Source organism: Myxocyprinus asiaticus, chromosome 46 (assembly GCF_019703515.2).
Source record: "Myxocyprinus asiaticus isolate MX2 ecotype Aquarium Trade chromosome 46, UBuf_Myxa_2, whole genome shotgun sequence".
In the NCBI taxonomy this organism is placed as follows: domain Eukaryota; kingdom Metazoa; phylum Chordata; class Actinopteri; order Cypriniformes; family Catostomidae; genus Myxocyprinus; species Myxocyprinus asiaticus.
Genome location: NC_059389.1, coordinates 24,784,144 through 24,799,408, shown reverse-complemented (window position 1 = coordinate 24,799,408; position 15,265 = coordinate 24,784,144). Strand labels below are relative to the sequence as shown.

Below are 15,265 nucleotides of genomic sequence, written 5' to 3'. Positions count from 1 at the left end.
CTCCGATCTCCCGAGAAAAGACTGTGTTTTCCACATCGTTTGGTTTACACCAATTCGTGACCCTTTCGTTCAGTTTGTTCGGGGCCCCTGCCATGTTCCAGCGTCTCATGGACAAAATTCTCAGGCCACATATGGCATATGTCGCCACTTATCTAGATCAGAGGTTCCCAACCTCCAGGTCATGACCCTGTACCGGGCCATGGAAGAGTTGCTGTCTGGTCGTGAGAACGTTCTGGGAAACATTTCTGTGCAGCACTGATATATGCCCTTTGCGAAAAGTGCAAATCAATCCCAGAACAACAGCAAAGGACCTTGTGAAGATGCTGGAGGAAACAGGTAGACAAGTATCTATATCCACAGTAAAATGAGTCCTGTATCAACATAACCTGAAAGCTGCTCAGCAAGGAAGAAGCCACTGCTCCAAAACCGCCATCATATTGTGGCAGCATCATGTTGTGTGTGTACTTTGCTGCAGGAGGGACTGGTGCACATAACAAAATAGATGGCATCATGAGAAAGGAAAATTATGTGAATATATTGAAGCAACATCTCAAGACATCAGCCAGGAAGTTAAAGCTCTGTCCCAAATGGGTCTTCCGAATGGACAATGACCCCAAGCATACCTCCAAAGTTGTGGCAAAATGGCTTAAGGACAACAAAGTCAAGGTATTGGAGTGGCCATCACAAAGCCCTGACCTCAATCCTATAGAAAATTTGTGGGCAGAACTGAAAAAGCATGTGCGTACAAGGAGGTCTAAAAACCTGACTCGGTTACACCAGTTCTGTCTGGAGGAATGGGCCAAAATTCCAGCAACTTATTGTGAGAAGCTTGTGGAAGGATACCCAAAACGTTTGACCCAAGTTAAACAATTTAAAGGCAATGCTACCAAATACTAACAAAGTGTACTTCTGACCCACTGGAAATGTGATGGAAGAAATAAAAGCTGAAATAAATAATTCTCTCTACTATTATTCTGACATTTCACATTCTTAAAATAAACTAGTGATCCTAACTGACCTAAGACAGGGAATGTTTTCTGTGAATAAATGTCAGGAATTGTGAAAAACTGTGAAGAGTTTAAATGTATTTAAACTTCTGACTTCAACTGTATGTAGGTCAATTAATGCAGCATGCCATAAGTTATGCACTAATGTTCTGGCTATATACTTTTTAGCCCTGCACTAGTTAGTGGTAAACGCTCTTTACCAGCTTAGAGCAGTGCTGTTACTGATGTTAATTGTTGCTGCAAAGTGCCAAGACTTTATTTGTTTGCAGCATAATTGCATGACTTAATGTCATTACATTAGCGTTTCCTCCCCATTTTCAAAGCTGCTACTGATCTTATCAATATTTCACTGTTCTGGTTGTCTTTGTGTATTGGCAACCAGGTCAACTGTTCCACAAGTTCGCTATTACTGAGTCGGACTGGTACCGCATCAAGCAAAGCATCGATTCCAAGTGTCGCACCGCCTGGCGCCGGAAGCAAAGGGGACAAAGCCTTGCCGTCAAAAGTTTCTCCCGACGGACACCTGCCTCGCAGAACAGCTCAGGTACGGACCAATGCACCCATGCAAATCAATGTATGTGTTATATGTCTCTTACAAAATTTATTTTCATAGGCCTTTTCACTTTAATGTTGATACTAATGCCACATTCACACATACAGGAAATTTAACAGTTTATGTCACTCAGGTTGATATAAAAATAAATTACTTCAGGTCACTTTACCGCTGTATGTGTGAACGTCCCTTAAGTGACTAGGCTCCAGCTGGATTGTGTTTTGAAGAGCAATTGAATATAAACGTATGCTGAGAATGTTAGCAAATGTGTGCGACAGATGGTTGTAATCTCAGGACAGCACCTCACATCCTGTTCCTTCCTCTCCGAGATCTCACAGCCCATCACCTCTGACCCGCTTCGGACTAACCAAAATATCCTGTATTAGTCCATTACAATGGTCCATAGACTAGTGCTTCACCTCCTTCAGTTGTGTCTGTGCAGCTGGAAATGGCTTCCCTGTGTGTTAGCTTAAACTATTAGTTTACAAACAAGCCACCTGTTGCTCTTCCTTTTTTAAACCAGAACCGGGGCAAGAAGAACATGTAGCCTGAGCTATACAACAAACAAAGCATTTCCATTGGGGAGTAGGCCTACTCATTTTTTAACAGAATGGTTGCAGACATGAACATGCTTAGGCAACTAAGAAAATACATTTAGCATGCTGCTGTAGCTTGCAATACTGTGCATATTATCATTTTTGTTGCTTTTAGACATTTTTAAAGGTGTGTAATTTATTTAATGTTAAAATCTGTTTTACTGTTCCAGCATAATGTGAGACATCTGTAAGTAAGCCATACATTAGTGAATTTCTGGCAAAAGTGTAAATGCCTTTGCTCTTTGTTTTCACACATTACCATAATATGTGCTAACCGCCTTAAATACAGATCTGACAAAATTGTGGCGATTTAGTTAGCAGCGATGATGCAGTCAAATTACGTGTGCGCTGTAGGGACATTTAGGTAGTATAAATGTACACGGTATGGATTAAAGTGCCCATGTACCTTCACCAATAATATGTAATGGAATGTATAATGGAATTAGCTGCGCTAGACCACCATTATAAGAAGGATAAATGACAAATGATCAGATCGTAAATCTGAATAAAATTCTCCACCATTAATATGTAATACAATGGGCTCGTTGTATCCGCTCACAATTTATATGTAAGGAATTAGCTTAGAATAATACTATTCTCATGGCTATTGAAAATAATATCACAAATATGTTTAGATATCGTTCGAGCTTTGGAGCGCAGATCTTTAAAAAAATCAAGTGACGAGATTATTTATATAAATATACCACAGTCAAATTATCTTTGAATACAAACAAGACTTTATTGCTAATCTAAACACATAGACAAACATGACAAACTATTAATGAAAATGATCTTCAACAGAGAACATATGGAGATTTATGGAGTCTATAGACCATGTCATGAACCATCAACACTTAATTTAATATGCCATGATTTAAGATCGAGTTTATTCTAATTAAGTTAAAGAGAAAGAGACACCAGTACTTTCAGCGAAAGTTGGAGATGCACTTGCATTTCCTTGCATTGGTTTGGTTCTTTGGCTCTTTGTAGAAAGTTCTGGTTGTTCCATTGATGATTTGAATCTCTGTTAAGATCATGGATAGTTTGTTGCTGGGATGATGAGGCGGCTTTGAAGCAAGGCCTTCCGCAAGGAAGACTCGTGACTCCCGTCACGTGTGAGTCGTAGAGCAGAGAGGGAGAAAAGCTTATTCAGAACTTTGCATTCCAAGCTTTCCTGGACTCTGCATTGTGCAAAGACAGAAGGGCACCGGAGAAGGCTAAGAGTCATGAGGGTAAGAGCGCGGAGGATTAAGAGAGCTGAAGCAGCAGCAGACGAAGAGAAAATAGCTACTTGGTGGGGAGGCTTTGTACTAGTGTGGTTGGTTGAATCCCAAAGGTGCCTTGAGCCAGTCAGAAGTGTCTTTTGCGGGGTCACATGGTCATTTCTGTCCCTCCTTCTGAAGGTGATTGATGAGCCTTTGTCTGTGAAGACTCCCATTTCTTGCTCAAAAAGTACAATTTATATATCAGAAACAATATATGAAACAACAACACCCGTCTTTTTCCAGAGCAGCCTGTATTTCTCCTGAGGTTACCTGTGGGTTTTTCTTTGTATCCCGAACAATTCTTCTGGCAGTTGTGGCTGAAATCTTTCTTGGTCTACCTGACCTTGGCTTGGTATCAAGAGATCCCCAAATGTTCCACTTCTTAATAAGTGATTGAACAGTACTGACTGGCATTTTCAAGGCTTTGGATATCTTTTTATATCCCTTTCCATCTTTATAAAGTTCCAATACCTTGTTACGCAGGTCTTTTGACAGTTCTTTTCTGCTCCCCATGGCTCAGTATCTAGCCTGCTCAGTGCATCCACGTGAAAGCTAACAAACTCCTTGACTATTTATTCACAAATACTAATTGCAATTTAAAAAGCCACAGGTGTGGGAAATTAACCTTTAATTGCAATTTAAATCTGTGTGTGTCACCTTGTGTGTCTGTAACAAGGCCAAACATTCAAGGGTATGTAAACTTTTGATCAGGGCCATTTGGGTGATTTCTGTCATCATTATGATTTGAAAAGGAGCCAAACAAATATGTGATGATAAATGGCTTCATATGATCACTATCCTTAAATAAAAGACAGTTTGTTTTTTTTTGCATGATCAGTCATATTTTCTAAATCAATGCCAAAATTTCACAATTTCTGCCAGGGTATGCAAACTTTTGAGCACAACTGTATATATACACAGTTGAAGTCAGAAGTTTTCATACACTTCGGTTTAAGTCATTAGCCACTCCACAGATTTCATATTAGCAAACTATAGTTTTGGCAAGTCGTTTAGGACATCTACTTTGTGCATGACACAAGTAATTTTTCCAACAATTGTTTACAGATTGTTTCACTTTTAATTGACTATATCACAATTTTCAGTGGGTCAGAAGTTTACAAACACTAAGTTAACTGTGCCTTTAAGCAGCTTGGAAAATTCCAGAAAATGATGTCAAGCCTTTAGGCAGTTAGCCAAATAGCTTCTGATAGGAGGTGTACTGAATTGGAGGTGTACCTGTGGATGTATTTTAAGGCCTACATTCAAACTCGGTGCCTCTCTGCTTGACATCATGGAAAAATCAAAAGAAATCAGCCAAGACCTCAGAAAAAAATTGTGGACCTCCACAAGTCTTGTTCATCCTTGGGAGCAATTTCTAAACCCCTGAAGGTACCACGTTCATCTGTACAAACAATAGTATGCAAGTATAAACACCATGGAACCACGCAGCCATCATACCGCTCAGGAAGTTGATGCATTCTGTCTCCTAGATATGAACGTAGTTTGGTGCAAAAAGTGCAAATCAATCCCAGAACAACAGTAAAGGACCTTGTGAAGATGCTGGAGAAAGCAGGTAGACACGCATCTATATCCACAGTGAAACAAGTCCTATATCAACATAACCTGAAAGGCTGCTCAGCAAGGAAGAAGCCACTGCTCAAATACCGCCATAAAAAAGCCACTACAGTTTGCAAGTGCACATGGGGACAAAGATCTGAATTTTTTGGAGAAATGTCCTCTGGTCTGATGAAACAAAAATCGAACTGTTTGGCCATAATGACCATCGTTATGTTTGGAGGAAAAAGGGTGAGGTTTGCAGGCCGAAGAACACCAACCCAAGCGTGAAGCTTGGGGGTGGCAGCATCATGTTGTGGGGGTGCTTTGCTGCAGGACGGACTGGTACACTTCACAGAATAGATGGCATCATGAGGATGGAAAAATTATGTGGATATATTGAAGCAACATCTCAAGACATCAGCCAGGAAGTTAAAGCTCAGTCGCAAATGGGTCTTCCAAATGGGCAATGACCCTAAGCATACATCCAAAGTTGTGGCAAAATGGCTTAAGGACAACAAAGTCAAGGTATTGGAGTGGACATCACAAAGCCCTGACCTCAGTCAGATAGAAAATTTGTGGGCAGAACTGAAAAAGCGTTTGCGAGCGAGGAGGCCTACAAACCTGACTCAGTTACACCAGTTATGTCTGGAGGAATGGGCCAAAATTCCAGCAACTTATTGTGAGAAGCTTGTGGAAGAGTACCCAAAATGTTTTGGCCCAAGTACAAACAATTTAAAGGCAATGCTCCCAAATACTAACAAAGTGTATGTAAACTTCTGACCCACTGGGAATGTGATGAAAGTAATAAAAGCTGAAATAAATAATTCTCTACTGACATTTCACATTCTTTAAATAAAGTAGTGATCCTAACTGACCTAAGACAGGGAATGCATTCTACGATTAAATGTCAGGAATTGTGAAAAACTGAGTATAAATGTATTTGGCTAAGGTGTATGTAAACTTCTGACTTCATCTTTATAAAGTGGTGCAGGACTTTTAATTATAAAGAAGCCCGAAATACACATGGGACTTCTATAAATGTCTGCGCTCCCAGTTGTGAACACTGACGGATGATTTGCTGAGAAAGTGACTCAGATTGATTCAAACTGCTAAGCTGAGCTCCTGAGTTCACACGCTCATTTCTTTTCAGGTGATTCATGAAAAAAACCCGGTTTAAAAGAGTCATTTGGTCACGACTCTCTCGCGCTGGGTTTGTTGTTGTGTGCAGTGAGCTCATCACAATAGAACGGGTGAAAAGTGACTCGAGATACACTGGTGGTGCGCACTCTAAAGATGTAAGATGATATCTGATGAAACCGCATATGAACGCACACAACCTGACTGTCGCCAGTGGCGACTAGATTTTAAATTATTGTCGCAATCAATTATTTTTGGTTGCATTTGCGACCATTTTAGTCGCAGTCTGGAGCCCTGTAGTAATGTGACATGAATAAGACAAGATTAAAGATTATAATCATCAATTTGTATGTTAGCAAAGTGATTACAGGTCAAAACAACATAATTTTCATAATTATCTAGCAATGCTAAGTATTGTGTACATTTTGGTACAGAAAGGTAGATTCTATGCATTTTAGAGGGTTAAGTCAGCAAAGTACTGTGACTTTGTGTGAAATGTTCATGAATTAAGATGAGATGTCTTAGTATTAGAATTGTGTTGTCCATTGCAAACATGAGGGTCTCATAAGGGACTCTGGTTTGGTCTTGGTAATGAGTTTTTAGCATGTGACACAGGAAATGTCTCATTTTATAGTGTTCATGTGTTATTAAATAAATGAAACAAAGGAACTTCTTTTAGATTTCTGGCATGGAGGTTTCTACAGAAGAGTAGTCTTTAAGTCATGTGATGACCATTAACATTCAGGGCATTCCTGATTTACAACCTGGACGAGGAGGAGTTTTGGTGTGTCCACAGAACTCTCTATCTCTCAACTGTCTTGACAGTTCTCAAGACAGTTGACACTCAACAGAGCAGCTTTTAATGGACTCTTTTCAGTCCTCTGTGTCTTAGTTAATAACTTGGAAGGAAAATATCAGTTGACATCCTGGATTCGAATCTTTTGCGAATAAATCGTTAATTCTTCTGCCCATAAGATCCTACAGCACTAAAGCCCAAAGTATGCTTCAGTTTTGACGTGAACGTTTAGCGTCTGCATTCAGTCAAATGCTAGCCTTTCAAAGTACACTTCATTTGACTGCGCACATACACAGGCAGTTGGCCCATGCACGCTACAGCTGCAATGAAAGACTGGACTATTTATCTTTAAGAGTTTAGACCCATAAATATGTCTTTATATTACTTTAGACTTGAGTTATATAAATGCATATAAATTATATAAATCTCCTGACCTCCTCACACATGTGCGCTTGACATGCACATCCACTGTTGTTGTTTCCAAATTCCTATTTTTTAGAGCATCTTCATGACTGCCATGGCTCAACTGAGAGTGTTGCCACCTTGTGGATCCACTGATTAGGCGCATACGCATATTGCATGTTTAGAATATGCGCGGTTCGAAAAAACAGGCCACACGCGTTCATCGCTCGAGCACTCTGCTGATGACGAAATTTGCGTCTCATGTCCTATACGCAGAAGCCTAGCGCATATTTTGGTCAAACGACCTTCTTTTTTAGCACACGTTACCGGTATCATCTTTGTAAGCATGTGTTAAATGCACATTTTTGGACAAAATTCCATATATTTAATAATCAGCAGTGTTTCGGTTCAGTGACCGTCTTTGTCCCCACAAATTACCATTCCATGTTTTTTGATCATGTGCACTAACTGTTTAGCTACAGATCTGATAAAATTGCATATATTTAATAAGTAGCAACTTTTCGGTCAAACGAGCATCATCGTTCACACACATTACCCTTTCCAAATTTTTAATTGTGAACGCGATACGCTAAGCTACAGATCCAACAAAATTGTGTACGTTTAATAAGTATCAATGTTTTTATCAAACAACTGTCTTCGTTTACACACATTAGCAATGCAGTGTTTGTTAGCATGTGTACTAACTGCTAGGCCAATCATTTTACTAAATTTAATGTAATCAGCAGCATTATTTTGGTCAGACAACCTTATTCGTGGGCACACATGACCATACTTTTTTTTAATTATGTGTGCTAACTGCTGAGCTAGGGTTGCCACCTTTTCCATAAAATACGGTATTGTCCTGTATTTAATCAGGTCCAATGGCATCACTGCGAAATTGTTGAAGATCATTCTTTTAACCTTGATATTTGTCGGAAATTGTGCCTACGGTGGATAAGGGACCATCTGAAAAGTTCTCACATTGTGCTAAAATGCTACAACTGTGGTGGGTGTGGTAAGGAACCCCCCTCCCCAACTCTAGAGTAAGTGTCCCATATCTTACAACTTCCAACCCTATGCTAAGCTATACTTGCGAGAAAATTGTGTATAATTAATACGCTTAATGTTTCTGTAAAATGGCCATCTTTGTTCACACAAATAATCATACCATATTTAATTGTGTGTGCTAACTGCTAAGCTACAAGATAGTATATTTTATAAGAAGCGAAATTTCGGCCAAAAATCCATCTTCGTTCACAAACATCTCCATAATGTTTTTTGTTTTTTATTTTAATTGTAGTATTTTCAAACACATTTGATTAATTTTCTTTGGGCATTTCTAAACTCAATATCAGCCAAGAAGAGAAAACTGGTGAGGTAAAGGACAAATTGGCCTGGAGATGAGTTTTTCAGACACATAAAATTGAATCTGGTTTACTTTTTAGCTGAGAGCAAGGAAAGACCCACGTAGTGTCAGATCGCGTTCTGTCTGGGAAAACTAAACAAAGCGGTAGTGTCATGTTGTGTACTTTTTCCTTTAGGAAACATTAGCCTCCAAATATGTTTTCACCATGATTTAAATCACTTTAGCTTCGTAAATAAATACTTGCAATACTTTGCCAGCGACAACTTGACAACCTTTAATCAGAACTGTGGTGAGTGTGTGTATTAAATGTGTTTGGGCTGTTGCAGTGTGTGTCGGTAATACTCATTGTTTAGACTAAGTGTCAGGTTTACTTTCGGTTTTAGGACACGAGAGTGTTTGGGCTTTTAGGTCAAGAGCGCTTGCTGTGTATTTTGAGAGCATTTACATTGTGTAAACAAGTTCTAATCTGGCAGATGCACTTAATCAAGTCCAAGAGCAGTCGGAAGGGATTTTCCTCAAGTTCAAGGTGTATGTGTGTGAACTTATTGATTTCTCCCTGTCTGAGAGAATCTTCTTTGCTGTATGTGTCTCTGCATTTGTTTGGGTTTGCGTTTGCATGAGTTTATACAAACACTGCAGAGTATGTGCCCTGCGGTTGTGTACACGAGTGAGCGTTTGCCTGATAACGAAACCCAAGATTTATAACGAGTGACAACAGACTGTGGTCTCTCGTTCTTTATCTCTGCCTCGCTTAAGTGTGTGTGTTTTTGGCAGTTACAATTGAGGATCCTCTGTTATTGAAACCAGTTGTTTGACACAGTTTGACCTACTCTCTCTAGTTTCTGGTTTGACCCACATAGTTGGACTGTGTTATAATCTTGTTAATGTGTATTTTTGTGCAGATGGAGTTTCGGCTGCAGAGACGTCACCTATTGAGACTTCTACACAGCAGGCCTTGCACTACGCCCTGGCTGGTGCTGCACAACAAGTCCAGATCCACCGTATCGGAGAAGATGGACAGGTGCAAGTAGTGAGTATCATCTTGTTGTCATCTAAGTGGCTGACTCACACTAGCAGATTATATAGACTATTATTAATGCTCATTCTTAGGGTTAGGTATTTGAACAAACCCCTACTTATCATGCATATCAACCTAGAGCACCGTAGCAACCACAAAGCAATGCATGCATCCACACCTAACACCCTAGCATCCAGATAGTGTAGCCCTGGTAACCACCCACTTAACATATAAATACTTAATACAGCTTAATATATAAATACTCATTTATCTTGCTAAGCTGAATAAACAAACATATGAACACACTCCAAAATCTAATTCTCTTTGTAAGAGGGTGTGGCTTGCCCTGAAGTTGTGCGAATAAGTACTCCGAGGACGAGACAGTTGCAAGTGTTTAATGGAGCTCTATTAAGAGAGAATTTCCGCTCTGTCCTACCATGTGCTCTCTTTTAAAACCCTTACCATGATCTCTGACTCTTAACAGCTGTATGAGGTCATCTTCACCCCTACATATGCACACAATGCACTAACCATCTGAAATGTAATCTGCATACATTGTGACAGCACAATCAAAACTTGTATACACAATGTACAATCAAGAGAGTTAAATCCATGGAGGAGCTCTTGGCATCATTCGGAATAAGAATCGGATATGTCATGTGTTGTTTGTGTAACATCTCTCTGAACCGAACCATAATAGCTGTTCTACTCTCAGAGGAAACAGCTCAATGGTCAGCTTTGTCAAGTCCTTTGACTGCTCAAATGTTCCATTGTCGTCACTTGAGAAAGTTCGTTATAAACTTTCCTAAATTATACTTTTCATCTTTTGTTATTTCTGTATGATCGTCACTTGCACATAATCGATAATTTTAGCCTGTCAAAAGTGGCAATGACTTGCTCTTTTTAGGGCTTAAATGATCGTTTGAGTAACTTCGATATAAACTTTCCTAAATTAGACTTTTCATTGTTCATTATTACTGCACAATCATCACTTGTGCATAATTGAACATTTTAGCCATCAAATGCAGCAAACAATGACTCAATGCTCTTTTTAGGGCTTAAAAGATCGTTTGAGTAACTTTGATATAAACTTTCCTTAATTAGACTTTTCATCTTTCGTTATTTCTGTATGATCGTCACTTGCGCATAACTGATAATTTTAGCCATCAAAACCAGCAAACAATTACACAATGCTCTTTTTTTAGGGCCTGAAGGATTGAGTTAGTTTTAAACTTTACTAAATTAGATTTTTTATCATTCGTTATGCAAAATCAATAATTTTAGCCTGTCAAAAACGGCAATAACTTGCAGTTTTTAGGGCTCAAATGATCGTTTGAGTAATTTTGTTATAAACTTTCCTAAATTAGACTTTTAATATTTCATCATTACTGTATGACCGTCACTTGTGCTTAATCAGTAATTTTAGACTGTCAAAGACAGCAAACAATGAAATGCTCTTTTTAGGTCTAGAATGATAATTTCAGTAACTTCATTATAAACATTCTTAAATTAGACTTTTCATCATTCATTATTAAAGTATGATTGTCATTTGCGCATAACTGGTAATTTTAGCCTGTCAAAAATGGCAATGATTTGCTCTTTTTAGGGGTTTGAGTAACTTTGATTATAAACTTCACCAAATTAGACTTTTCATCATTCATTATTTATGTACGATTGTCACTTGCGCATAACCGATCATTTTAGCTTGTCAAAAATGGAAAACATTTTTGGCCTTATCAATTAATTTATTTATAAATTATATAATTTATAAATTGTATATATAATATATAAAATTAATAAATACATTTAGGCTATCAAAAATGCCAATGACATGCTCTTTAGGGCTTGTAGGATAACTTGAGTAAGTTTGTTATAAACTTTCCTAAATTAGACTTTTTATCTTTCGTTATTACTGTAGGATAATTGTGGGTCAGCATTGTATATGAGCAAAAAAGCAAAAATATCAAATGTTTGGGAACACATCACATTAGTGGTAAACACTTTCTTTTTACAGTGCAATACTGAAATACTGAGTAACACAGTTTCTTTGAATAAACAGTGTCAAGAACAAAAAGTCATCCAGGATTCACCCATGATGCACTTAACATGTGCAATAAACTGTGGCCACTGTTGTTGAATAACTAATTTTACTGAAACAATGAATAATGAGGTGACATGAGAAATGGCGAACGTTGGAGATGCAACAAAGTTGAACAGACTTTATTCATATGCTCAGTGATGTAGTAGTGGTGGTGTAGTGGGCTAAAGCACTGAACTGGTAAGCAGAATGTTGCCGGTTCGATCCCCAGAGCCACCACCATTGTGTCCTTGAGCAAGGAAGTTAACTCCAGGTTGCTCTAGGGGGATTGCTTCCATTAAGTTTCAGATAAAAAGAAAATAATGAAATGAGATGCTTAAAGAGGAATACCCTTCATTTGTAAAGTATCTAATTCACTGGATTATCCAAATAGGCCCTTGGTTATTAAGAAAAATATACATATATTGAATTTTCAGCAAAATTGCTATATTGTAACATGCTAAAAACCACACAAAACTCATCAGCAACTGCTTAGAAAAGCCCTAGCAAACACCATAGCTTTGTGGCGGCAAGTTTTGCATGGGCAAGTATCACTTACGTTTTCCTTAGATATAATTATAATGCCCTATCCTACAAAAACCTTTGGGCATGTTTAGAATTGAATTCAATACACAGATGTGTGGAAGCACGCACACCTTAACACACACTCTTGGTTTCACTGTTACAAATTCTTTCTTTTGTCGTTTGTAGATCCCGCAGGGACACCTCCACATCGCTCAGGTTCCACAGGGTGAACAGGTGCAGATCACACAGGACAGCGAGGTAATTGTCGTTTAGTTTTTGATTTCTCATTATGCCCTCCCTCTATCCTCTTTGACTTTTCCTCAGCATCTCCCATCTTTCTCTTCTGTGCCATTTCCTTCCTCCTGAATCGTTTTGTTTTCATCAAAGTGTATATGTTAGTTATATTAGGATGACTGTATGTGCCGCTCACAATTGCACAATTGAATCTCCCAGTTTCAAACAATGTCATCCTGTTTAGTTTTGCCAGCTGGAAGCACATTAGAGGTCAGCCTTGGAATGCAGATTTACAGATTAAACCTAAAGAAACACACTTTAACACTATTCAGATATTGGTAGGAGAATTAAAAGTATAGTTCTTCCAAAAATGAAAATTCTGTCTTAATTTTTTCATGCTCATTTTTTTCAAACCCGACTTTCTTCTGTAGGACACAAAAGGGCTTTTTACACTGCACCTAACCCCAGGGTTATTTTTTGTATTTGTTTTTAATCCCCTTTTCTCCTCAATTTGGAATGCCCAGTTCCCACTACTTAGTAGGTCCTCGTGGTGGCGCAGTTACTCACCTCAGTCCGGGTGGCGGAGGACAAGTCTCAGGACCGTCAATCCGTGCATCTTATCACGTGGCACGTTGTGCATGACACCACGGAGACTCCTAGCATGTGGAGGCTCATGCTACTCTCCGCGATCCACGCACAATTACCACGCGCCCCATTGAGAGCGAGAACCACTAATTGCGACCACGAGGAGGTTACCCCATGTGACTCTACCCTCCCTAGCAGCCGGACCAATTTGGTTGCTTAGGAGACCTGGCCAGAGTCACTCAGCACACCCTGGATTCGAACTTGCGACTCCAGTGGTGGTAGTCAGCGTCAGTACTCGCTGAGCTACCCAGGCCCCCAAATACCCAGGGTTATGAAACCCTGCTTCTGCATTGCGGTGCCAAAGGTATACAGTGTAAAATGATGCAGCGTTAGAATGGTTCAGAAAGTTGTTTAGCAACACACAACCCCTTAGTGCTACCTCATTTAATATTCATGCACTTTGTACAGTCACTGAAAATGTTCCCAACTTTCATGCGCTGTTTACGCTCTCCATCTGAGAGAAACCGTTAAGTGTCGAACAGTGATGGCAGACGCGATAACTGCCGTGATGAGACAGTATTCTGTGTTTTCATGCCAATATTTCAGAAGATGAAAGACAAAAAGAGCCGATTTACTTGGCAACATTTACACAAAAGAGCAGTTCCATTGACAGGTCCATCACGAGCTGTATTCATCCAATCATTGTTATTGACACTGCAAATATTCAAATAACAACGTTAACCTGGGGTTTATGAATGTACAGTGTAAAACATCAGAACATGAATACCCAGGTTTAATTACTAACCCAGGGTAAAGTATGAACAGTGTGAAAAATGAAACAGATAACCAGGGTTTAGAATGACCCGTTAATCCGTATACCGTTAATCTTTTAAAATGTCCCAGTCTGTTGTAGCTCTTAAATCTCATTTGCACTTCAACATATTCAAACTTGGCACATAGTATTCAGTGTTCTGCATTGTGGCTGAGTTGTTGATTTTATTTGACAAATTCCCCAAAATTGCTCTGTGTTATAGTCTCACCTTTTCTTTCCTATGGTCGGTCAAATTTGACTGTGAACAACACAAGTGTCGGTTTTTTTGTCACACGGCCTTAACTCATCAAATCCAGTTGTGTGTGTTCAGATGGCAAATGTAGGAAAAGTAACAAAGCCTCAAGTCACTCAGATGAAGTATACCATTTTTATTAAAGAAACAAAATTGGGGGGCATGGGTAGCTCAGCGTGTATTGACGCTGACTACAACCACTGGAGTCGTGAGTCCGAATCCAGGGTGTGCTGAGTGACTCCAGCCAGGTCTCCTTAGCAAACAAATTAGCCCGGTTGTTAGGGAGGGTAGAGTCACATGGGGTAACCTCTTTGTGGTCACGATTAGTGGTTCTCGCTCTCAATGGGGCGCGTGATAAGTTGTGCGTGGATCGCGGAAAATAGTATGAGCCTCCTTGTGCTGTGAGTCTCCGGTGTCATGCACAATGAGCCACGTGATAAGATGCGTGGATTGAATGTCTCAGAAGCTGAGGCAACTGAGATTTTCAAACAAAATTGATTTCGGTCTAAAATGACCAAACAGTGCACAAGTGTTAACTTAAGGAAAGGGACTTAAGGTAAGTCATTACATCACTTGAGAAACATGTTTCTTTTGAAGGTTTTCTTTCCCTCTAATTCTTCTGTATGATTCAACATATTGTTTGGATGGCTGCTGGCTTGGTCAAATTACATTTCACGGATGGATTTGGCTTAGTATGAAGGTCTCAAGAGGTCAGACCATCAAACTACACCACCTATCCATGATTATTTCTAACCTCATTGTTTTATTAGGATCATTGGCAGAGATGTTCCTCCAAAGCACCCATTTCAAAGGCTCTTGAGTACACATTGTCATAGATTTAAACAGGATTATGAAAAGGTATCTGCAAATATGTAAACATGATTTTGATCAAATCCATCCGTCATCCTAAGAAGGAGGGAGAGAAGAAAATAAAAAATGTTTCAAACTTTTCCTGGCCTGGTTTAAAGGAATTCAGGACTGCCAGAGGGTTTCAGTGTGCCATTTATCTTGGTGAATTCTCAATGATATTGTTTGTTTTTGAATTCAGAGCTTAGCAACAATGTGCCACTTCATCCAACTGCC

The 15,265-nt window shown here is 39.3% G+C and overlaps 1 protein-coding gene across 3 annotated transcripts in view; it reads left to right on the top strand.

Annotated features, from left to right (window-relative positions):
- LOC127435664 (protein BANP) overlaps nucleotides 1-15,265 on the top strand; it is a 75,210-nt gene that overhangs the window by 15,466 nt on the left and 44,479 nt on the right. For all 3 annotated transcript variants that reach the window (XM_051689302.1, XM_051689301.1, XM_051689303.1), the window contains exons 8-10: nucleotides 1,390-1,551; nucleotides 9,582-9,709; nucleotides 12,486-12,557. In XM_051689302.1, coding sequence (XP_051545262.1) covers nucleotides 1,390-1,551; nucleotides 9,582-9,709; nucleotides 12,486-12,557 — 362 coding nt within the window. The remainder of the gene's footprint in view (nucleotides 1-1,389; nucleotides 1,552-9,581; nucleotides 9,710-12,485; nucleotides 12,558-15,265) is intronic.